This window comes from Cimex lectularius, unplaced genomic scaffold (assembly GCF_000648675.2).
Source record: "Cimex lectularius strain Harlan isolate CLEC.00 unplaced genomic scaffold, Clec_2.1 scaffold28, whole genome shotgun sequence".
NCBI lineage: Eukaryota > Metazoa > Arthropoda > Insecta > Hemiptera > Cimicidae > Cimex > Cimex lectularius.
This window is the reverse complement of record NW_019392712.1, coordinates 1,939,241-1,965,735: the sequence shown is the minus strand read 5'-3', so window position 1 is coordinate 1,965,735 and position 26,495 is coordinate 1,939,241. Positions and strand designations below refer to the sequence as shown.

At 36.4% G+C, this 26,495-nt stretch overlaps 1 protein-coding gene across 1 annotated transcript in view; it reads left to right on the top strand.

Moving 5' to 3' along the window:
- Positions 1–26,495, top strand: part of LOC106669197 (probable G-protein coupled receptor CG31760) — a 437,919-nt gene that overhangs the window by 364,283 nt on the left and 47,141 nt on the right. Inside the window, exon 2 of the mRNA XM_014398513.2 lies at positions 19,938–20,121. Within this exon, the coding sequence (XP_014253999.2) occupies positions 19,938–20,121 (184 nt within the window). The remainder of the gene's footprint in view (positions 1–19,937; positions 20,122–26,495) is intronic.

Sequence of the window (26,495 nt, the reverse complement as noted above, 5' to 3'; positions counted from 1 at the left end):
TTAAAAAAAATAGGAAAAGAAATTTGAGCCCTAAAAGTAAAGTTTGATCAGGCCTTATACTCAACCACACTGCGTTGGTAACGATATTGTGAGAGCAGATGCCGATCCTCGAACAAGGACTGAGAAATATGCGGATAACTAAAAAGTATTTTCTAATTTCCCGCTTCTTTAGCTGTACATCAAGGCTCTCATCTTGGTTCATTTTAGTCTCTTTTCGATATTAACGGTATTTCAGCTGCGTTCTCTGACACTAAATTTCTACTCTTCACATCATGTTAAACTATTTAAGGCCATTACATCCAGACTGATCAAGTGTACTTTAGGGCAACCATAGTTCTCTTTACACGTGGTTCTCTTTAAATGATCGTTCGCTTGCAGTCTGGTAGATCTGGTAATGCTAGAAAAGGAAGCATTACCAGATCTACTGGCGTAAACTTCATCTGCTCTATTAATAATGAAACTTTTATTAAAGTTCATATAATTAAATATTTAGGAATTCACTTTAACTATCAATTATTCTTGAGATGCCATATATCTAAAATTTGCTCCAAAAACACTGTGGTTTTTAATTTGCTATTCATTTTTTTTAAATATAGAAATATTGAAACCACTGTTTATCGTTTTTGTTCGACCAATACATGAATTTTCTTATATTGTCTGATCTGTTCCCTACTCCTCTCAACCAAAGCATCGAGACTGTTCTCCATCTATTTCTTAGGTACTGATTTTTGAATACAATTATGATAACATTGATTACATTCGCCAAAGCTAGACGGATTAAATTCATACACTTTGAAAGAATTAATGACTAGGATAAATAAAGAATGTATATTTCACATTTTTAAATATGTACCTTCCCCATTAAGTAACCACATTATGATATTAAATCCAGAAACAATAGAATAACAATATTAGGAGCATAATATCGGGTTGTCCGGAAAATAATGCAGGATTTTAAGTTTTCATTAAAAAAAATCTATATAAAATATTCTGTTTACGTTTACAGGATTACTCATTTGTATGAATGTCAACACTTATTAATCCTCTTCCAAATGATATTGTTTGTTTACCTCTGTAGCATTCCGCTACTTGGAAATAATTCAGTCATCCTTATAATGTCAAAGCGAGAATTTCGTACGATTTTCTTTTACGAGTTTAAACTCGGCCGAAGCGGAGCCCAAACGGCTAGAAACATTAACCAAGTCTGGGGCGAGGGTTGTGTTAATGAGTGCACTGTGCAAAGGTGGTTTAAAAAATTTCGGGAGGGAGATTTCAGCCTTGAAGATGAAGAAGGTCGTGGAAGGCCTTCCTCTCTTAATGATGATGTTCTGCGATCAGTGGTGGAAGAAAACCCCAAAACAACTGTTCGAGAACTTGCAGAGCAACTCAAAGTCAGTAAAACGACCGTCGCTGACCACCTCAAGGCGATTGGAAAAGTGAAAAAACTCGAAAATTGGGTTCCACACTCATTAAACGATCGCCAAAAAATCAGCGCTTTGATGTTTGTGCATCACTTCTTTGTCGAAACAAAAATGACCCATTTCTGGCCAGAATTGTTACATGTGACGAAAAGTGGATTCTCTACGATAACACTAGACGTTCTGGACAGTGGCTCGACAAAGGAGAAGCTCCAAAGCCCCCAACTCATCAAAAAAAGGTAATGGTTACGGTATGGTGGGCTTCATTTGGTTTAATACACTACAGCTTCTTAAATCCTGGCGAAACCATCAATGCTGAATCATACTGTAACCAAATTAATACCATGCATCAGAAATTGGCAGTAATGAAGCCCTCTTTGGTCAATCGGAAAGGGCCCATTTTGTTGCATGACAACGCTCGACCACATGTGTCACGTGTAACGTCACAAAAATTATTGGAGCTTGGCTATGAAACTTTGCCTCACCCACCCTACTCTCCGGACCTCTCGCCTACTGACTACCATTTTTTTAGACACCTGGACCACTACTTACAACACATAATATTCAAAAATCAAACGGAACTGGAAAATGCATTTATTGACTTTATCAATTCTAAAAATTCTGAATTCTACTCAGACGGAATTAATAAGTTACCAACACGTTGGGAGAAATGTATTGAGAGTATGGGAAATTATTTTGATTAAAGAACATTGCTTTAAAGTAACTAGTTTCTTTTTTTTTGTTTAATACCAAAATCCTGCATTATTTTCCGGACAACCCAATATATAACAAATGTTCTATTGTATTATCTATTATCAACTACAAGAAGTCCAGTAAATCCAATAGAATTCCAAACCATTATAATAACCCTACGTATTTTAATGAACAATATTCTCATGCACAACATACACCATTCAACAAATTCCAAAATTATAAACGACTACAACACTTTAACATAAACTGAACAATTCACTATTTTTCGTGGTCCGCTTGACCAATTAATAACATTCAATTAATTAAGGTTTTTAAGTTGAGATAAAAAGTCAGCGTCATGAGCGGGATTCGAACCCACGACCTTCGGCTTGATACGCCGCTGCTCTAACATTTGAGCTATCGTGACTTCGATCCCCTCGGGCACTAACTTCCCATCTCCCAACTTAAAAAACTTAATTAATTGAAAGTTATTAATTGGTCAAGAAGTCCACAAAAAATAGTGAATTTAATTGATTAAAACGAAGCACACTTCACTAAAACTCTCCGTGGCCATCTCATTTGTCGCCGAGAATCCAATCCGATTACACGACATTTGAAAAATGGCAAAAAGGAGGGAAAATTCAAAGGGTGGGGTTGAGATGGGAAGTTAGTGCCCGAGGGGATCGAAGTCACGATAGCTCAAGTGGTAATGTAGCGGCGTATCAAGCCGAAGTTCGTGGGTTCGAATCCCGCTCGTGACGCTGACTTTTTATCTCAACTTTAAAACCTTAATTAAGGAAATTAACTGAACATTTGAAGATAAACCCAACTACCAATACAATAACAGACAATATTTTAGAGGACCAAGTGAACCCAACGAACCAAATCATCCATTTAATAAAAACAGATCCGCGTATAAACATGATACGTAAAACATAGTTTTTATGCGTTCCATAGGTAGACCTCGAATGTCTGATTTACGATCTCCCTACGCAGTGACGCATCAAGACACTAACAGAAAAACTCGGATCATTTTTCAGGATTAGGCAAAGAATCGAAAGGAAACCCCCCCCCCCCCGAATACCAAATAAATTTTGTGAACCTATCATTACCGCATATCATTGACGGACACAGGCTAAAGAAACTAATTACTAAAGAGGTAAACAAATACTCTCTTTCGAAGAAATGACCACATTTCTTAGTCAAATCGAAGCCTTATTAATTCACGCCCTCTTTCAATCCTCAGCTCAGACCCATCCGAGCCTTCCGCTTTAATTCCATCCCATTTTCTAGTTCAGAATCCCTTATCGAATTTACCCTCAGTCGATGTAACTAACATTCCGCTTAATAGACTGACTAGATATCAACTCCTAGATCGAATGGTTCAGGATTTTTGGAATAGGTGGAAGTTGGAATATTTGCACACTTTGCAAGCTAGGGCAAAGTGGAATAGCCATTCTCCCAATATTACACCGGGAACTATTGTTATAGTGATACAAGAAAATGCACCCCCTTTAAATTGGCCAATAGGGATTATCGATGAAGTTTTTCCAGGGCACGATAAGTGTATGAGAGTGGCGACAGTAAGAACCGCAAGCGGCACGTATAAACGTCCGTCCGGTAATGAAGTTGTGTCCGTTAGCGCTACAGTAATTTAACTTCATATTTTAATCAGTTTTAGAAGATACCTACTTTTCTTTCAATTATTTATTTGGCCACACTTTTCTTTTGTATATAGTTTTCTGTCTAATTTTGAAAGAGACTTTATTAATTTAGAAATACTCAATTTTTCTCATTTTACAATTTGTATTGCCTCTCCTGGAAAAAAAAAAATTTTTTTTGACTATCTATTATCAAGGGCCAGTAACCTTTCTTTTTTTTCGGGGGGGAGAATGTTCGGATTTTCATTTTCATTTTTATTTTAAAGAACCGCTTATTTTGTTTATTATTTACTTATTATCCTTTACCGGGAAGCCGGTCTAAAGGATTGGCCGCACCACTCCGGGTACCACACATCAGTCGCTTTTATGACCGAGCCTGGTTCGTTTCAGCACGCTCCGCTTTCCATTTTTTCTATTTTTTGTGTGAACCGCAAACGCTTTTCTACAGACCGCTTTCTGTAAAATCTCTTCTAGCATCGCTTGGAATTTTTTCTGGATTGATTTTACACCTCGCCAAAACGCCAGATTGCTGGTACTTGTAAGTGGGCCGTCCTCCCCAAATAGCCTATTTTTCATCGCTCCTGGATCCTTCTATTTCCTGCCCACATTTATCATTCGCCACAACATCAGCTAGGTGAGTCTTTATTATTTCATTTCTTTATTTTATATTTCAATCATTTTTTATTTCAAAACTGTTTTATTTTATTTTATATTTTTCCCCGCCTCCCGATTACATTCGGGTGGTCCTCCGTCGGTTAAAACCGCACATTTGGTCCTCCGGGCCGGATAATAGATACGGGATCTTCCGAAAACTACATTAAACCTACATCAATGCCCAAAGACACAATTTTATCAAATGACTCCTTCATAATTTCAACCCCCGCTGGCAAAAAGATCGGAGAAATATCTTGCTATCTAAGTTTGTATAACATATTTTAAAAACAAGTAAATGCTAAATTTCACCTCTTTCCTTTTTCGGGCATACATGACGTTTTGCTAGGGTGTAGAACCAAGACCTAAATATAGAAATAGATTTAAGTAACAAAATTTTTTTCCCTGGTGGCTCGATACCACTGAAACTTACAATCGAGCAACCAGATTTGAATAATAAATCAATTTTAAAGTTAATTTTTCTTTGCCTTCTTTCGTATTGGCCACAGGTAGAAATATAATAATACAAAAAACGACACAGCTTGCGAAGTCAAATCCAGACATAGTAATGGCCAATTGCCCCGAAATGTCAATACGCTCCGATTTGAGTAAAGTAAGGGAAGATAGACCCTCATTAATTAGAACGGAGCATATGGACTCCAGAGGAAAAATAAAATTATTGAATTTTAGAAAGAATATCCTGAAGTTAATAAAAGGGAAAATGATAAATTTACACCGACAAGTTTATTAAAACATGAAATATTAACATCTACCGAAAAACCAATTTATTTAACCTATTATAAATACCCTCAAGTGAATCGTAAAGAATCACAAATTGAAGGTAGATAATTTAAACAAACACATGATAATCCAACATTCTAATTCGCCCTAAAACAGCCCGATTTAGGTAGAGAAGCCTGATACCGCTGGAAAGAAAAAAGTTAGAATGGTAATTGATCACAAAAAACATAATTATAAAACACGAAAAAATTATCCATTAATCAAACACTAAGACTCTCGTTATTAGCATACAATAATTCTATAATTTCAAATCTAAAAAGACTTAATAAAATTTCTTTCCGACCAACGCAAAACTCATACGTAGAAGGCTTATTCTAGAACAGAGAGTTAAAGAATATTATGACAACAGAGTACTTTTAATTAAAGCAGTAAACAAATCGAAAATGAAAAAGTAACCAGAACACTTAAATAAAATAAAATCCGAGAAAACGTAGAAATTCCCGAAGGAAAAATTTATATACGAGACAAACAGTTTGGAAAAGCTAAACCCAAACATAAAAAAAGGAAACAATTTTCATGACACAAAAGTAGCCACAATTGAAAAAAAAACAATGCAAAATACGCCCAAATCTTATAAAGAGACCACGGAAATTCTCAGGAAACCCTGTATCTGTTACATATGAGGACATTACTAGCACTGTTTCTCCTGACTTTAGTGAAACGAACCAGACCAGTACAAACAGCTGACATGACGAATAGACCTGGCATTGTTGCTATTCATCTACCGCAGGCACACAATGTATAAATATATACATTCGTATACGTAATTGACTCATGAGGTCTTCTCCACCTATCCCGGAAGTGATAATTCAAATAATGTCTCATCTATATTCATGCCAGCAAACGATATAAACATACAACCGTAAGTGTTAAATGTTCTTTGTCCTACAGGGAAAAAATAATAGAGACAGTATTAATAAAAAAAATAGTATTCATAAAGCATCAACGTGACAGACAGGATTATTTCAAAAGATAGCGTTATTAAAGAGAGCTTGACGCTGAAGCCAAATAATTGACTTGTTAATTGAGGGATGACAGGTGGAGTAGTTAAACTTCCATTTTGCAACATTGACAATTTTACACTGAAATCATTACGAACGTTTATTAGATGTAAGATCTGGTAATAATCTGACTTAATCCCCTACAAATATATTCATTTGGATATAATCATTGAGACGGTAGTATTAATATGTTGGTTTATTTATTGTTTTGATAAACCTTACACTTATTTTTAAAAAAAATTGTTTTGTTTAGTTTAACTTCATTGATGCCACTAGTAAAAGGGAAAAAATGCCGCTCTTTGAAGAGGTGGTTTAAAAAAAATAGGAAAAGAAATTTGAGCCCTAAAAGTAAAGTTTGATCAGGCCTTATACTCAACCACACTGCGTTGGTAACGATATTGTGAGAGCAGATGCCGATCCTCGAACAAGGACTGAGAAATATGCGGATAACTAAAAAGTATTTTCTAATTTCCCGCTTCTTTAGCTGTACATCAAGGCTCTCATCTTGGTTCATTTTAGTCTCTTTTCGATATTAACGGTATTTCAGCTGCGTTCTCTGACACTAAATTTCTACTCTTCACATCATGTTAAACTATTTAAGGCCATTACATCCAGACTGATCAAGTGTACTTCAGGGCAACCATAGTTCTCTTTACACGTGGTTCTCTTTAAATGATCGTTCGCTTGCAGTCTGGTAGATCTGGTAATGCTAGAAAAGGAAGCATTACCAGATCTACTGGCGTAAACTTCATCTGCTCTATTAATAATGAAACTTTTATTAAAGTTCATATAATTAAATATTTAGGAATTCACTTTAACTATCAATTATTCTTGAGATGCCATATATCTAAAATTTGCTCCAAAAACACTTGGGTTTTTAATTTGCTATTCATTTTTTTTAAATATAGAAATATTGAAACCACTGTTTACCGTTTTTGTTCGACCAATACATGAATTTTCTTATATTGTCTGATCTGTTCCCTACTCCTCTCAACCAAAGCATCGAGACTGTTCTCCATCTATTTCTTAGGTACTGATTTTTGAATACAATTATGATAACGTAAAGTCTGTTCAGAACATTGATACTCCGTGTAGCTACGGCTGAGTTTGCTTGAATCTCTGTTAATGTAAACCATTTCTAGAAAGTCGCGTTTGTATTTGTTTTTATTTTTTCGTGTTTAGTATTTGTATTTTGTCGAAATCCAAGTTGTGTTGTTTTTCAAAGTGGTGTGTGGCCAATGCTATGGGATCGGTTTTTGTTGTTTTACAGACAAAGATGCGTTGTTTTTCCGTTTTTCTGGATATTGCGATGTAATTCCAATGTATGTTGCTAGACAGTTCATACAATTAATTTTATAAATTACATCGGATTTGTAGGCTGTTGATGTCCCACAGCACACGCTACTTTGAAAAACAAAGTATATTCCAAAGGAAGTAATGCTTATGATAAAATTCCATAGGTCTTAGAAAAATTTTTCATTATAGTTAGCATAAACGTGAAGAATTTTTATGCCAAACCGCATTGAGAGGGGTAATCAGTGGCAAAAGGCAAACGTCTTGATTTTGCCGCAATAACTCCGGCAATTCAACAGGTAATAATACTTACTGTGGGGGGCGGAGTCTCAAATGGTTAAGGCGTTCACTGTAAGGGAAAGGTTCCTGGTTCGAACCGGTTAGAGAACGGCACACATACAAATGGGATTTTTTCAAAAACACCGACAGCTCTAGGACTGATATGACCTCTGCTGTTGTAAACCCTCGTAAAAAATACTTACTATAAAATTGCAGTAATAATAAGTATTACATTTCATGTCCACTTGAGGCTCATTTTTGTTTTTTACTTATTTCATTCATTCATTTAAAAAAAAAAAAAATAGATGCACTAAATCGAACTAAACTAAACAGTATACATAATTATTTGGAGATAGTGAGTATACATAATCCTGTTCGATAACAAAATTTATTTGTATAATATCCGCGATTAACGACCTCATGTGCTCCAGCCATTTTTTTAATGAAGGCAAAAATTTTAAAAAATTACATACACTTATTTCATGGCATTATTTTGGCTAATAGAGATGGATTTTTTTTTCTAATTATCACAGAATACACCAATCAACTTTTTTTAAATAGAACCCTATAATTTGTTCACATTTTTGTTAATATTTAGTTTCTTGAAAACATAAAAAAACGAAATTTATTAATGGGGCATTTCTTTCAAAATGTATTCCCAATTTTGGGTGAAAAATATGCTGCACCTCTGTAACTCCACACCTTATTAAAACCTCTCAATGTGTTCTTACAAATGTCTCAATTTTATGTGAAAAGAAAAATAATTTAAAAAATATATTTCTTAACTGTTAATATGTCTTTATTAAAAAAAGTGGTTGGACCACATAATGTCGGTCACGATGTATAAATAATTGAAATAACGTCGGAAAACGTACAGTTTTTTTTTTAGAAGCTCTCGATCAGAAGATAAAGGTATCTTTCATCAGTTGGGGAATTCGAGAAAATGAAGGACTTACAATATAACCTCCCGCGAGACTTGCCCAAACAATCACTCCTCAAACTACTTGAAAGCAAGTTTCTCTGGCGCAGTGAGATTTTTCTTTCTACCAGCTCAAGGGATTTCAGGTGTTTACTGTTCCATAATGGGAGAACCTTGGTACACCTGTCAAAACTTTTTTTTTACTAGAACATACATATTCTTTTGATATGTTAAAATTCCGGGAGATTTCGGTTACAATCAACATTATTGTCTCATTCAGAACGAGATATTTTAATCTCATTGGCTCTGAATTCGAATTATATCGTAAAATAACAAATTTTCGTTTTTCTTATCGCATTATAAATAATAATGATTATTTGGAGGTCGTGAGATGCGGTCATGTGTGACGTAGGTTTTAGAAAAACATTTTCTTTATCGTGCGAACGTTTCGATCTGTATTGAGATCATCTTCAGAGCCGGGATTTATAAACGGGGTCGAACCAACTGCATTCTCGCTAATAACTTACTTTTATTCTCCAGTCCTCCCCCCTCCAGTACTAGCTAGTACTCAAGCGAGGGTAAATAACCCATCAAATTGTTTGCAGTGCACATAATTGTAAAAATATAAGATTACTTATTATTATGTGTGGTGTTTAGATTTAGGGATGCACCCATACTCTGAAGTACCTGTCGGTCAGGTAGGATTAAAAAATGAATAATAATATCTGTAAAAACACACAAACCTGAACACCCTCAAAGACCCATAATTTCATTTGTAAACTCACCCACATATAACATGACGAAATACCTAACCAACATACTCAACAACATCACAGATAACACATATAATGTAAATGATTCATTTCATTTCATTAACAAAATTAATAATATCCACATCCCCTCACACTACTCTTTCATATCCCTAGATGTTTCATCATTGTTTACCAACATCCCAATAGACACAACACTGAACATCATTAAAGATAAATGGCCCAACATAACAACACTATCAAAGAACACGTTCGTAACAATGATCCGACACTGCTGTGTTAACGGATATTTTACATACGCCAATCACTTTTACAAACAATTGTTTGGTATAGCCATGGGTAGCAACCTAGGCCCGATACTGGCAGACATAATCATGACACATCTACTAAATACAGTCATACCACAACTTCCTTTCACATTACCCTTCCTCACTAAATACGTAGATGATATATTGACAGCAGTTCCCACAGATCAAATTCAAACTACATTAGATACATTCAATAGCTTTCACCCACGCCTACAATTTACACATGAAATCGAAAACAACAAAACAATACCATTTTTAGATACACTTGTAATAAAACAACCCGATGGCACATTAATCACAGATTGGTACCAAAAACCAAGAAACACAGATCGCTACCTCAACTTTAAATCTCACCATCCTCTTCATACAATAATAAACACGGCCAAAGGGTTACTTCACAGAATGATTACCCTGAGCCATGAATCATTTCACCACAAGAACATAAAGATATACAAGCAGATCCTCCATAACAATCTCTACCCTAAGCACATAATTAACAGAATAATCAACAACTACAACACAACACTAACACATTCCACTATTACTAATAATACTACATTAAATATATCAAATACAAACAAACAAGCATACATTTCCATACCATTTATTCAAGGCCTACCACACAAATTAAACACATTTCTCTCGTCCGATAACTTCAAAATAGCTTTCAAAAATTATAAAACAATCCAAACACTTTTTTCCAAAGTTAAAGATCCCACACCAATAACAAATAAATCTGACGTAATATACAAAATCAACTGTTTAAACTGTCCGGCAACTTACATCGGTCTTACATCCCAATATCTGGACAAGAGAATAAAGCAACATATATATGATTGCAAAAAACCCAAGCAAAATCCTACAGCACTCGCTACCCACCACTTTGAACACCAACACAATTTTGACTTCAAAAATCCAAAAGTATTACATACAGAACAAAACAAATATAAACGTAATTTCTTAGAAATGGTTTATATCAACAGAGATAAACACAGCATCAATTACAAAACAGATACATGTAAACTCAGTCGCAGCTACGCCAATATCATTGACCAAATACAATATAGATAACATACATATATCATTACATTACATTCCACACATCAAATACTTTTCACATAGTCTAATTTTCCAACAATTTAGCTTTCCTTTTCCTATTTATCCCCTTTCTATATAATCCTGAAAGGACAATCTGGCCGAACTATTACCAACACATTGTTCCCCTTTGTCGGCTTATTTCACTTCAAAGAAGCCGACGCCTTACACAAAATTGTCTTTTATATACCGACTTCCTTCCCCACCCCCTTCAAAATCCAAAGTATATAAACATAAAACAGCAAAACCTCACTGGCACTCTCAACACGACACGCAAGGATGGCACAATTACACAGAAGACAAACACTTTGAGTGAGTAGAAATACTTTGTTTGAATATATAATATATTTTGGATTGTATAAATTCACTTTTCCACATCCTAAATGTAATTGTTAAATGTAAACAATGTTTGTAAATCCCAGGCCCTGAAGATGATCTCAATAAAGATCGAAACGTTGGCACGATAAAGAAAATGTTTTTCTGAAACCTACATCACAGCCGACCGCATCTCACGACATCTGAATAACTATAGATTAACGGTCAGTAATCTCTACACATTTGATTATAGATGTCTACTGTTTCTTAAAGATCTTTGTATTTATACAAATATCGTTAAATTTATCCATGAGTGCCACATAACTATTTGAGACGATAACTGTCTCTCGCCTGCTGCCTGGTGCGGGGGGGTCTTTGTCTCGTTGCTGGGGGTGGCTCTGGTACATGGACATCGATAGCCTTCCCCGATCGGTTTGGAATGTGGGTGGCCAGACACACACGCACATCCCACCAGGAGATCGGACGTACTTGAGTCAAATTGGAATTTGAGGTGGAGTCCCCTGGTGCCGCATTTTTTCCCCGGTGGACGGGCTGGGCTCTCCTCTTCTGCCCGGGTGGGGGTGTGGTTAGTACTTTGTGCTAATGGTGGAAACCAGGGGCGAAAAAAAAACTAAAAAAAAACTTTCAAGTAGTTAGGAGTGACTGTTTGGGCAGGTCTCGTGTGAGGTTAAATTGTAAGTCCTTTATTTTCTCGAATTCCTTAACTGATTAAAAATATATTCATCTTCTGAACAAGCTCTTCTAAAATACTGTACGTTTTACGTTATTACAGAACGAGGATAAGGAATAAACGACAACATTTGTTTGCTGTCTATAAGAAGAAAACAATTTTACAGGATGCTCTCTCAGCCAGGTACGCAGTTTTGTGGCATTCTGAATCTATAGAATTTTTGTAATCTGTTGTTCGTCTACATTTATTTTTAAAAATTCATTCATTTATTTACCCATTTATCTATGCAAGGTGACCGACGTTTTGTTTTATTAGGTAAACAAAATATTTACTATAGTAAATATGAATTTTTACCACTGGTACATTTTTACACGTTTTAAAGGTACTTATTGCAAGAAAATCCGATCTTTAGTGTTCAACATCAAAACAATGCCTTTACTTGTGATAGAAATGTTTATTACTAGGGCTGTGAATTATATGCATTTGCATATTTTTCCTGGTTAACTAAAACATCCAATTTTAACAACGATTCGATTTCGTCGCCATCGACGGACCCAAACCATAGCTTTGGAGATTCGTCTCTAACTAATTATATTAATTATGGAAGAGATGGATGAAGTACCGAACGACAACGGGGGTGCAAATCCCAACAAGAAGAGACGACCTGGAAAACAGGCTGTTCAAAGGAGGCAAGACGACTACCGTCGGGCCCAGAACAAGAAGGTGCTCGCAGACCCGGGCTTCCATCGTGGAAGAGCGGCAATGGACCGTAAGTATGGTTACGGTTCATCTGATCAGGGACTTGATTTCAAGTCATATGAAGCTGCTGTGGCAATAGCTCGAAACTCAGCAATTCTACCGATTTCGACTAGAGGAGTTGGAGCTGCCGTCGGCATACATTATGCTGAAGCGCTGAAGTACGTACCAGCAAAAGTGGTTGGATTGTGTTCAATTCACCAAGCTTTCCTTGCGTGCCTAATCCAAGCTACTGTACGTCTTTCGTTACAGGAAGTTGGTCGTGGCTGGCCTTTGCCAGTTAGCGTTCCTAGGGCAGATATTCATCTGTCTTATGACTTGCTATCTCTCGTTGAGAGTTATCAATGGACATTTTCATTGATGCACAACGTGTTGTCATCAATTGGTTGGTTTGAGCACAATGGATGTGCCTATCAGACGGGCCTGGTTCCTGACGTATCGGATACGTTACGTGAGAAATCAGCGTTTGAGCTAACCGCTCTCAATCTCCGCCCAGTTTGTGAAGCTGTTGCGGAAGGAAGGGCTCACACCGCGGCTTTCCGCAGATGTAACCCCATTCCAGGCACTCTTTACGGCGCAAACGATCGTCTTCAGAATCTGAATGACGTCGTGCCAGAAGGGTGGCCAACTAGAGAGCTGGTTCGAGGTGATTTGGATGCGTACGCAAATTTGTGTGCGTTTCTCCAAACTAAGAAGTCGAACTTTGTATCAAAGGTTGACTTCCATGGGAAGGCGTTGCCTACCTCCCTCGTGTATCGTACATGCACCGCAGCTTCTGCTGGTGCCATGGACTTTACTGTCAATACTGGTTTTGAATTTTCAATTCCATATGACTGCTCATGGTATTCAGTTAATAAACTGGATACGCCCATGTGGATCAGAGGCATTTTGTGTCTCTCAGGTGAAGCATTTCACGACACCTATCCACAACGTTGGTGACCCCTACAGACCCCTACAGACACAATTTTATCAAATGACTCCTTCATAATTTCAACCCCCGCTGGCAAAAAGATCGGAGAAATATCTTGCTATCTAAGTTTGTATAACATATTTTAAAAACAAGTAAATGCTAAATTTCACCTCTTTCCTTCTTCGGGCATACATGACGTTTTGCTAGGGTGTAGAACCAAGACCTAAATATAGAAATAGATTTAAGTAACAAAATTTTTTTCCCTGGTGGCTCGATACCACTGAAACTTACAATCGAGCAACCAGATTTGAATAATAAATCAATTTTAAAGTTAATTTTTCTTTGCCTTCTTTCGTATTGGCCACAGGTAGAAATATAATAATACAAAAAACGACACAGCTTGCGAAGTCAAATCCAGACATAGTAATGGCCAATTGCCCCGAAATGTCAATACGCTCCGATTTGAGTAAAGTAAGGGAAGATAGACCCTCATTCAATGACGGGAAGGGGGAGGTTCACCACTTCTCCCCCGATGCTAGATCGACAGCGGTCAAACGTTCGGGCCCAGACCCGGGGGACACCTGTCGTGGGCCCCTGTCCGAACTTCGAAGTCCTTCCCGCCGCCGTCCGCCAACTCTATCTTAGCCGGTCGCAAGAGCAACCCTTCTTCTGCGGCATCTTTAATAAGATCCTCCAAAGGGCAACTCCCCGCCGGCCTATTCCCTCTCAGTTCACCTCTGAGATTCTTCCGTCAATGACGGGAATGGGGAGGTTCACCACTTCTCCCCCGATGCTAGATCGACAGCGGTCAAACGTTCGGGCTCAGACCCCGGGGACACCTGTCTTGGGCCCCTGTCCGAACCTCGAAGTCCACCCCGCTGCCGTCCGCCAACTCTATCTCAGCCGGTCGCAAGAGCAACTCTTCTTCTGCGGCATCTCCAATAAGATCCTCCAAGGAGCAGACGCACATCACACAAGCCAGTTTCACAAACGACTGCCGGGACCACCCGAACCTCTTCGGCATCTCTTACGAGACCCTCCAAGGCACGAGCGACCCAACGGCCGCGTATTTGCTACACCCCATCGATCGATACGTGAGATTTGCAGGTCTCTTTTTGTTCAGTCTCCAAAGAGACCTTAACAGTGGCGCCACGGGAAGGCAAAAGCCTGCGGGGGCGGGATAGGTTATAAGATGCACGTCACCGCACGACCCCATCCTCCTGTCCAACGCATCACGCGGACGGTGTGGATGACCACCATCAAGGAAGGGACACAAACGCGTGGTCCAAGGATAGAAGGTAAATGTTTTCCATCCTCGAACTCCCGTCCAACCCTTGAATCCTTCCCCCTTGTAACTTCGCCGCGGTTGCCAACCAGGAGGACGAGGTGAGTCATCCAACATTTGAATTTAATTTCCTGTTTTATTTATTTTGGGCGCTCCAATTCCTCTTTGAATCTTCAAAATTTATACAGTCCGCGTTAACACATACAATGAAAAAGTCTATGATATCAAGAAGTTATTGCACACAAAAATAAATATTGAAGAACCTTTTAAGCGTACAGCAATACCTATTGTAGATATCAAAATAGCTAGGAGTAACAAATAGTGGAGATCAACACGATCTTGTACTAACTAATGCGACATGCGCAAACTGCGGAGGCGATCACCCTGCGAACAGAGGCTGCTATTTCTTCAAGAACTTACAAGCAAAACGCACAACAAGGAACATGGACAAGAACGAAGAAAGACCAAAAGTACAACATCGAAACCATCACAACTAGATGACATCAATTTCCCTTCGCTTTTTTACAAGAAGAGTGAATCCCTACCACCATCAACATGACGAAGAATCAAACAAGTCCAACGGAATAAACGGGCTGAGGAAGGTACTAGCACAACATTAGTTGATATGCCGCCTGGTCTCCAACATTTCCTAACACAAATGAACGCACTTATCTATCATCTTTTCAATGTACTCCATCAGATCTCTCATATGACCCAAGCTCTCAGAACACAATATGGTAATTAATACTCCTACATTTGACACATTATCAATTCTTTTATGGAATGCAAATGACCTCTCACAACGTAAATTGGAACTGAATTTTTACCGCATCGATATTGCCTTGATCTCTGAAACACACATAACATCCAAATCTCGTTTTTACATTACAGACTGCACTATATATATAGGACTGACTACCCAGATGGCACCCCTCACGGTAGCACTGCTGTGGTTATAATATCTTCACTTTTGCATTATGTTCTACCGCCTTACACAACACCACAATTTCAGAGTACTTCCATTTCTCTACACTGCTTCAAAAAGACAATTGGTTATACAGCGGTGTATTAGCCCCTCTATTTCAAGTGACCAGTTTATGGAGTTCTTCGCATTTCTGGGACCAACATTTCTGGCTGGAGGGGATTGCAACGCTAAACATATCCAGTGGAGCTCCGTCTTTGCTCTACTAGAGGTCGAGCTTTACGACCCGAAATATTAACTCACATTTGCAATACATCACATCAATCACTCCCGCATATCTACCAACATCAACCTAAATATCTCCGGATCTACTGGATTTTTGTTTTTGTAAGGGAATAAATAATATTCCTTTTCAAACAAACACCTCCAACGACTTATCATCTGACGATCTACCTGTCCTTTACTGCCGCAATTAAAACGTTTTATTAAAAACAATCGTCCTACTCTAATTCCTGGACCAATGAATTGAAAAAAAAATCGTTCTTTGCTTGATGAAAAACTGTCCACCCCAATTAGCGTAAAAGCACCAGGAGAACTAAAAAAACGCAGTTACAATATTTACAAAACCAGTACAAAATGCAGGATGGGAAAGCCTCACACTCAAAACGAAAATTTTTCAAATTATCCTATCTACATAAGGCAATTAATATCCAAAAAAAGAAGGGTAGAAACATTTGGCAACGTACTAGATCAGTCATTGACAAACAAAATTGCAACAAACTTTTGAATACATTGAAAGAAGAAATGAAACTATTTAAACAACAATCATACGAAACAGATTTAAAAAGCTTGTTAACAGAGGATGGGAGCCTCTGGCGTAGTACTAAACTTACCGTGTGTCATAGCGGTGTGTCAGCTCCTTTCAGGAATGATGATGGAACTTGGACCGTTCCGATAAAGAAAAGTCCAAAACATTTGAGAAAAATCTGTCCGAGGTATTCAAATCATAACTTAATGTGATACTGCATACGATAAATTTATATCAGACACCTATACCAATAGATCTGCCAACCAATAAATCCAAAACAAGTATCACACGAAATACGACAGCTTCCTAAACAAGATATAAAAAAATCATTTGGTCATGATTTGATAACAGCTGAAGTTCTTCAACAACTTCCAAAAAACGCCGTCGTTTTTCTGACTTCTTTATTTAACGCAGTTTTTAGAACTACACATTCCCAGACAATGGAAACATTCTTACATTAAAATCCACCTCCCCATCATCTTATCGTCCTATTAGTTTGTTACCCGTTCCTTCTAAATTGCTACTTCAAACGACATCTTACCAGTTAATTTGGCTTTCGAACCCATCATTCCACCGCTCATGAACTTCACAGAGCTACTGTTTTTGTTATTATTATAATAATGGGATTATTATACAAATTAAAATTATTTTTACCCCAGGCCTATTATCTGATTAAACAATTATACAATTCGCAGTGAATCACGGTCCGGAGATTTCTGGGATGGAAGAAATGCTTGCAGGTGTGCGACAAGGATCAATACTCGCTCCACTGTTGTACACAATTTTTACTTTTGATATGCCCACAAATGAGAATACACTTACCGCCACATAAGCGATGAAACCGCCATATTAACACGTCAACCCTATTCTACACAAGCTTCAGTTATTTTACCAAGTCACATATCAAAATTGAAAAATGGAGCAATCTTTGCAAAATAAAGTTTACCCCCACAAAGTCACAATATATTACTTTCCTTGCTTCTCTTGTCCTAGCATATACCTATGCAATGAACCTGTTCCTCAATCCGACAAAGTTAACTATTTAGGACTTTCATTTGAAAGAGGACTAACGTGGAATCCACACACAGAACTAGTAAAACAGACACTCAATACACAATTTAACCTACTCAACAGACATTCAACTTTCCCATTCAAACCAACTTTCGACATTCACATACCTATTCAAACCTATTGGTGGGTGCCAAGTTTATGGATTGGCCAAATATTCCAATATTCAATTATTACAAAGTGTTCATTCCAAAATTTTAAGGCCAATTGATTCTGCCCTTTTTTACGTAAACAATAACACACTTCTCAGAGATCTTCACATGCCGGCAGTTTTTTCATCCATCAAAACATATTACAGACGTTTTCATAGTGAATTACAAAATCACGCTAACACACAAATCCGATTATTACTCCTTTCCCCACAATTACCACGTAAACGTCTGAAAAGAATATGGATAAGAAACCTCTTAAATGATTAATATTCTTTGATTAATCTAGAGCGCTGCCAATAGGTAGCTTTCTCTATATCGCCCATAATGCCACAAACATTAATTATCCAATCTGCTGGTTGTATATAATACATGTACAGTTGTAGATACAAATAAATGAAGTAAAAGAACAACTTTCTCATGTCAGATATTTGAAGCCTATGTTAACAAAAACAAGGTCCAGAATTAGATGAAACGCCAGGTTTTGAGAAAGAAAATTAAGCCAATTCATCTACTAAATGTGCAAATTGCAATTAGGGTGGGACAAAGAAAGAAGTTAGCTAACCAGTAATTGGAAAGACAAATTCCCAAAAGAAACTTCATATTTCTGAGAGAATAGCATGAAACTCAAAAGCATCGGGAAAAACAAACAGGACTCTTTCACATCCGCCCAACGAAAAAGACAAATCCATATTTATTTTACACAGGCATAAACTAATCGCTAAAGTAAACAAGTGGACTAAAATTATTTTTTGCATTACCAAACAGATTAATAAGCCATATTAAGACGGTTTAAAACCATAGAATTGAATGAATAGAAAATTTTCACATAATCACGTAATATCATCAATTATTTAAGTATTGTTTACTATTTATTATTGATAAACACAGTGACTGATAAAATTTTGAACTAACAAGGAGTGTTTACGGATTTGGGATCGCTGATGTTAATGAAATTTTTTTCTGGTGATACTAGATCAAAATATATACTAGGTTAAAAAAACAGGCGCTGAAAAAAAACATTGATATAAATTAAATATATTAACTTAATTATACTTTAAAATTAATTAAGTTAAATTAATATATTTTTAATTAAATTATTTAACTAAAAATAAATTAAATATATTTAACGTGGGGTTTCTGTCTTTCTTGCTCATCTTTTTCACAGTTTTGAGTGAAAATTTATGTAAGGTGTATGTTGGAGTTATTAAATTACTTTAGATACACACTGAAAGAGAAAAAAACCATCAAACACTTGTATTTATTATTGTTCCATAATAACTAGCAATAAAGATTAATAGTTGGCTTAAAGCGTAAACAAAAGATTAATAATTTGAAAACTTTACAATTATAGAGTGCGACTAATCCTTTGTACTCTTTATTTAAAAATGAAGGGAATCAGTTCAATTTCATCCTTATTGGGCCCACTTGTCGAGTGAGTTAATTGGTTTTTAAATTGTTTTCATAAATGAAACAATAAATTTGAGTAACTAATTATTGATTTTTTTTAAGCATGGTTTTAAGTCGGGCATTTCTCACCCGGTCAGATGTTTTGACCAACGACTGACCTAGCGTCCCATAGCCCAAACCGTGGCTGTGCCGGGCTCCACAATCCACGGTTTAGGGACACCGGAAGTCTCGATCGAAGAGTATCGTATCCAGTAAGGATGAAATTGAACTGATTCCCTTCATTTTTAAATAAAGAGAACAAAGGATTAGTCGATCGTTGTAGTCCACCGAGATGTACGTCTAGAAACGATCGTGTTATTGCTCTTACCGCATTAGGGAACCGTCATTTAACGGTTTCATTGATAGATAGTCAACTCCTTAATGTAGGGGTGAGTTCTAAAATAGTTATCAGAAGGCTTCGTGTGAACAGTCTAGTCTCTAGATGTCATGTATCAGGTTCTCTATAATGGTTATGATCACAATATATGTGAATGAGCGTACCGAATAAATCAGTTGGAGTTTTCCGACTTTGGCGAAAAGATATATCTGTTATGGTAGAAAAAAATTCTCTGGAATCTTATGGTCATAATGATAAGTTTTTCCATATGTATGTAAAAATTAAATGTACAAGTAATTAACATTGTGTAAATGTAGTGCCCATGCATAACTTTATTTTTGACCCTTTGTGTTTTCAGGTTATCACTCTTACACCTGGAATGACAGCACTCACACGGAACGTGTCTCCGATGAAATTCTCAGTGTTGTGTACGAAGACGGGAAATGGAGCAAACCTTATTACGACTGTGGTGGTGGCAACATTTGGATGTTGACCTACACGGTGCCGTTCTTTGGATATTCAAACGGAACGTATTTTTTCAAGTAAGTGATAAATCCGTTTATTATATATTATAACATTATAGATAATCATGTACAATATATAAATGCAGAAATTTTAAATGAATCAATTGAGGATAAAATGCTAGGGGTCAAGTGAAGGTTTTTTTTCTTATACAAGCAATAAAATTGTATAGTTTGCCTCTCTTTTCTATTTGTGTATCAGAAGTACTATTTGCGTCCATAACGAGTGTTGAGAGTGTGTTTATTAGCATAAATGTGTAGTTTGAGCTGGGCGAGGGCGGAATATTCAGTACCCCATCGCCCCTCAATTAGGTTAGTAATGTGATATGTGTAAAGAGTTATAGAAGAACATTGTCTATTCCATTAACTGAGTGAATGATATAAAAATAAGTAAGAATCTATTTAAGAGTGAGTTAAAGTTGAATGGATTTAGGAGCTGATTGCGTTGGGTAGACTATAAATTATTTTAATTTGCTCACAGCTGAAAGTAATAATGAAAAATTTCCACTTTTCGCGGACCAAATTAGGGTCGATTTCTCTAGGCTCACATGAGGAACAGAAGGTTAATAAATCAACAATTCCTCTGAAAATGACAATAGCAATAAAATCGTGCAAATTCATAAGTTGATTAATCATTATTCATCAATTTTTGGGCCAAAGCAAGCAAGCATGTAGAGAAAAGTTGTTCGGTGTCCCCCATTTAATTGAATGTGTGTGCCACTCTTTGAATGCAGATAGATAGCGGGTAGGAATCTCACTCTAAATGAGAAATGTGCTCCAGCATTCGGGTCCCCTGTTCCTATTCATGGAGGAAACATGGTTGTTTTATTGTATGTAGTAATGATAGTTTTGCAACCGTAGCGTGTACGAGTACTGAATGTATTTATTGGTGTGAATGTGTAGTTAGAGGAAACAGGACTGTTCCTATCGCTAACTAATAGAAATCTCGTCTTACGTTTTTTCGTGTAAATTGATTCTAAATGTATTTATTAACATGAATATGTAATTTGGGAGGACCTAGGGCGGAATATTGGGTACCCATCGACTCCCAATTAATTAGCTATATTATAGGGGTGATGGGGGAGGGTATAGTACTCCACCACTCTAACTTTTAGAATGGCACGTAAATAAGTAATAATTTATTTAAGGGTAAGTGATAGTGTGAGTGGATTTAGGAAATGATTGCCTTGGGACCTAAATTACCTAGCTGTTTCTGACCCTGGAGCCCAATCCCGGCGGCTGGACGGACAAGTCCTAGGCCAGGGATGGGTGATTCTCGAGGCCTGCGGTAGTTTATTGTAAATTACAATTTGCCGGTGGACTGAAAGAAGTGATAGGCTAAATCTGTACTGGCTGTATGTCCATGTGTGTAGATTTGAGCTTACATAAATCTGTAATCAGAAATCTTATGTAATTTTTTTTTATTGTGATGTAAGCTCAAAGGCCTCGAGGATCGCCCACCTCGGGTCTCGATCTTGTCCTTCCAGCCGCCGGGGTTGAGCTCCAGGGTTATTTCGGTCACGGTAATTATTGATCACGTGGCTATCACAGGTATAGTAAGTATAAAAATAACAAACTAAATATATGAGAGACTGGTGAAGTTTAAAACTGATAATTTATTTGAAATATACAAACGACCTGTTTTATATTTATTGTACACTCAAAAAAGAAAGAAAAAACGGACACTTGTATTTATTTATTTATTTTCTATAATAACTGGGTAATGATTAATGGTTCCACATCATTAATAACTTGTTGTTTACCTTGTTTACCTTGTTTACCTTTTGTAGAATGTTACTAACACTTTTACTCCCTTTACGTTAAAAATAAATAAAATAATCAGTTCAATTCATCCTTTCCTGAGTCCAGTGAGTTCAATGGTTTTTATTGTTTGCTTTGATGAAACAATAAATTTGAGTTACTAGTTATTGATTTTTTCTTAATAGCATGCTTTTTAAGTCGAGATCTCACCCGGGGAGATCCTTCGGCCAACGACGGACTTTTATAATTTGTTTAATCATTCACGATGGTCTAAGCGGTTAGGGCTACCGGAAGTCTCGACCGAAGGGAACGTAGTGGTCCACCGAGATGTACAACGGGTAGAGACGATTGTTCTATTGCTTTTACAGCACCACGGAAGAGTAGAACTCTTATTTAACGGCTTTCTTGATATGTAATCAACTCCAAACGGTCCCTAATGTAGGGGTGACCTAAAAAAAGTCACCAGAAGGCGTCATGAGAATAGTCTGGCCTCTATAAGTACAGATTTATTTTGTGGAAATCAGATGACCGGGTGGAGAAGGCTTTGCTTCATGTGCCATGAGTAAGTCACAAAGTCAAATCAGGGATTCATGTGCCTTTGCAAAGACAAATTACAGACTCAAAAATATTATATATGTACAAATATAATAAAATTGCTTATTTCATAGTTCAATTCGTACAAGTTTCCATGAATCCCGAATCCTACGAATGTACGTAAATTTGCTACTCCAACATTAAAATATGTAGCCGTTTGATTTACATACAAGTAGATATGACAGCTAGAAATACATCAACAATTACATCTCTCCTTCAATAAAACCATTGTATAAAACAGGCACATGGGCTGAACCCGCTAATTACAATTTAAAAACTAAAATTCTAAGAGGCTGGTATAAAATTTGTCCATATGACTATACTGTAACACTTTAGTTTTTCCAAAAATAGCTAAGCCAACCTAAAAGCTATTATTTCTTAAGAGTATTCCACACTTTTCGCTCTCATGAAACGTTATGCAAAATGTGTGATGTGGTGTTTAGTGACCGTTAATTAATGGTTATTTTGGAGATCGTGAGATGCGGTCTGGTGTAACATAAAAAAACGAAGGTTTTTGATACAACCTCAAAGAAAATAAATGCAGACTTTTAATTATTGCAATAGCTTTGGGTGGATCGCAAAAGCAAACTTCGGCTAATCCCGGCAAAATTGTCAATTGTTTTATGGTGTTGTTTGGGTTTTAAAACTAATTACAATTGTTTTATTTAAAAAAGAGATTTGGCATACTTTACTGGAAGCATCTTTTGGTTTTTATAGCATCATATATATCTAATCTCATTAAATTCAATCTTACTTATTATTGTCCTATCCTGCATACAATAGGAAAGTCGAATAATATTTACAAACTTTGAAATACACGAACAGGAATGGCAGAAATTTACATTAAATCAAAGGACGTACGTGATATGACTAAGAGGCCAATCCTAAATTTGAAAACAAATAAATAAAAAATAATGAGTAATACACTAACTAAGTACTTAAATGTGTAGAGATTAGTGACCGTTAATTGATAGTTATTCAGATATCGTGAGATGCGGTCGGGTGTGATGTAGGTTTCAGAAAAACATTTTCTTTATCGTGCCAACGTTTCGATCTTTTATTGAGATCATCTTCAGGGCCTGGGATTTACAAACAATGTTTCCATTTAACAATTACATTTAGGGTGTGGAAAAGTGAATTTGTGAATGAATAAATTCACTTTTCCACATCCTAAATGTAATTGTTAAATGTAAACATTGTTTGTAAATCCCAGGCCCTGAAGATGATCTCAATAAAAGATCGAAACGTTGGCACGATAGAGAAAATGTTTTTCTGAAACCTACATCACACCCGACCGCATCTCACGATATCTGAATAACTAAGTACTTAAAATTCTGTGGGCTTTTTTATTCTCTCAGTTCCGAGAGCCCATTGACTAGAGTGGTCTGGCACTTCTCTAAAATTTTGCGACTTGCTATGTATCACAAAAAGTCTTTTAGCCAACATTAATGGAAGCTTTATTTGATTTTTCTAACTTTTTATATCCAATTTTATTCAGTACGATCTTACATTTTATTTTTTACCGTACATAAAAAAACGAATAAATTGATATATAATACTCTTGAGAAAAAGTTTGTTGTTGATTTTATACTTATTCTTCTCACTGATAATGGCTTAATGTGAACACTCCTAATCTCTCGAACGCTCCCAATAGCGGTAGGTTTGGATAAATCCAGAGGGTTTATGAAATTTGAAGTGGAACTCCGGACATCAGGGAGAAAGAAAATCGGTCCCGCCAATCCAGCCCAAAATGCAATAAAAATTCGTATTTTAGAGGTTTAAAGGTCACCTAAAACGAATACGAGTTGTTTTGTTTAAAAAATTGTTTTTTCTTCTTTACAGGAAGCTATTTTATATTTTATTAACTTCTTATATATCTAATCACATTTGGTAAAATTCTACTTATTACTTTCCTATCCAGCGTAAAAAATAGACGATATTTACAAACCTTGAAATACACACAGAAAAGACAGAAAGCTGCATTAAAGAAAAGCACTTACGAGACATGGCTTTTGTTGTTGTTGTATGTATTGAGTTTCGTTCCTGAATTGTTCGTTCCTGTCAACTGTCAAAGTAATACTATTTAGTACTCAAATTTCTGATTTTTCCTCAACCCAAAGAGCTCCATTGACAAGAACGCTCAGAAAATTCTCTAACACTTTTCTAGGTATCGCCAGAATTTTAGCATTGTTTTCTTCAACAAAACGTTTTTCCTGGAAGCATCTTTTGATTTTTCTAAATTTTCACATATCCAATTTCAATCACCACGATCTTACATATTATTTCATTTTCCTAGGTAAAAAATGAATCGATTGATATACAATAGCCTTGGAATAAATGTACAACAACGCAGAAACACATGTTAAATATGTATTTAAATTACTTGATTTTTGAGTCGGCTCCTAGGCACTACTGGAAAGAAAGCTCAGACAGGTCTCTATTATTTTTGGACCTAGTAATAAAATAGTCATAAAAAAATTCATTTAGATCGATGATCCCACATCAGTAGCCTCTGTTTATTAGTCATATTAGCAGATCTTCTTTCCTGCATGATTCGTTTACTTAATTAGATCCAAGACTAACTGGGTGAGAGTTTTGCTCGGAATCTGTTCTGTACAAAAAACTGTACCATAATATATACCTATAAATACTAGCCATTTTATTTTCAACTGGCATTTTGGCTCATGAAAAAATATTAAAAGCAGATCATTTTTCAAGTTTACATGTCTAAAGGTTTATTTTTTAAAGTAAATTTTAAACAATTAACCACATTGTTCTACAGTTTTGAGGCTGGCAAAACTAAATGATTTCCAAACTCGATTCTCTCCCAATTGAATGATTTTCCATTTTCGAAAGTTTTGTAATTTCAACGTAAATTTTGTCAAAGATTATTGTCTTGAATGGACTCAATTTGGAGTAGAAGGGAGTAATTTATCTTACGATGGAATTTCTCCCAAGGGGGTAGTTTCCAACCTTAATCCAAAACCAACCTTAGCTACCACTCACAAACCTGTTTGCACTAAGATGGGAGCTAAGTGCTGCTCTTCAGTTGTGCTCGTCGAAATAGGAATTCCTACCCATGACAATTGACAACATTTCGTTTAGGTACGAAACTCAATACGTACAATAGCAACAAAAAATGAATAGGTTATATTTCCTGTAATTTGATTACCACACAATCCAAATATAATACGGTTATACTTTTTCCGCACGTAGGTTATAAATTTTTCTATCATAAAGCCTTGCTCTTTTGCTCTTATGCTCTATTGTAGTACAGAGGATAATATAGAGTAGAGCATGGGCATTTTTCGCGTGCTGCAAGTTTCATCACCCGTAGTTAGTTTATCTCATGAATCTTTTCTATTTCGCAAAAGACAATTTACTAAATATTCATTTAGTCTGTGTCGTGAAGAATGGGCAAAATAATAATTCAATCTATATTCAAGGACAATAAACAGGGAAACTTATTTATTTCTTTTATTTGCAGTACTTTTTATTTGTTTATTTTCCAAAATTATTACCTATAAAGGTATAGACTTAAAACGTAAACGCAACATTGATTAACTCGTTATTTACATTTATACATTGTTACAAATCCTTTTACATTCTTTAGATTTTAAAAAAATTATTATATTTTATCCTTTCCAGAGCCAATTCTTTAAGAACATTAATTATTAATATGTTTTTCTTAAAAGCATAATTTTAAGTCGAGAATATCAAACCCGGGCAGGTGCTTTGGCCACTGGTGAACGTAGCGTCCGTTATATAGCCCAAGTCCCGGGTGTGCGCGCTCGACCATTCACGATTAAGGGCCAACGGAAGTCTCAATCGATGAGAAGGTAATGGTCAACCGCGATGTACGACGGCTAGAGACGATAGTTCTATTGCTCTAACCGCGACGGAACCGTCATTCAGTGGCTTACTAGATAGGTAGTCAACTCTAAAAGGTCCGTAAAGTAAGGGTGAGCTCTTAAACAGTCATCTGATGCTTCTTGAGATTAGCCTAGCTCTAGACGTCCCTCATCAGGTTTTCTATTACT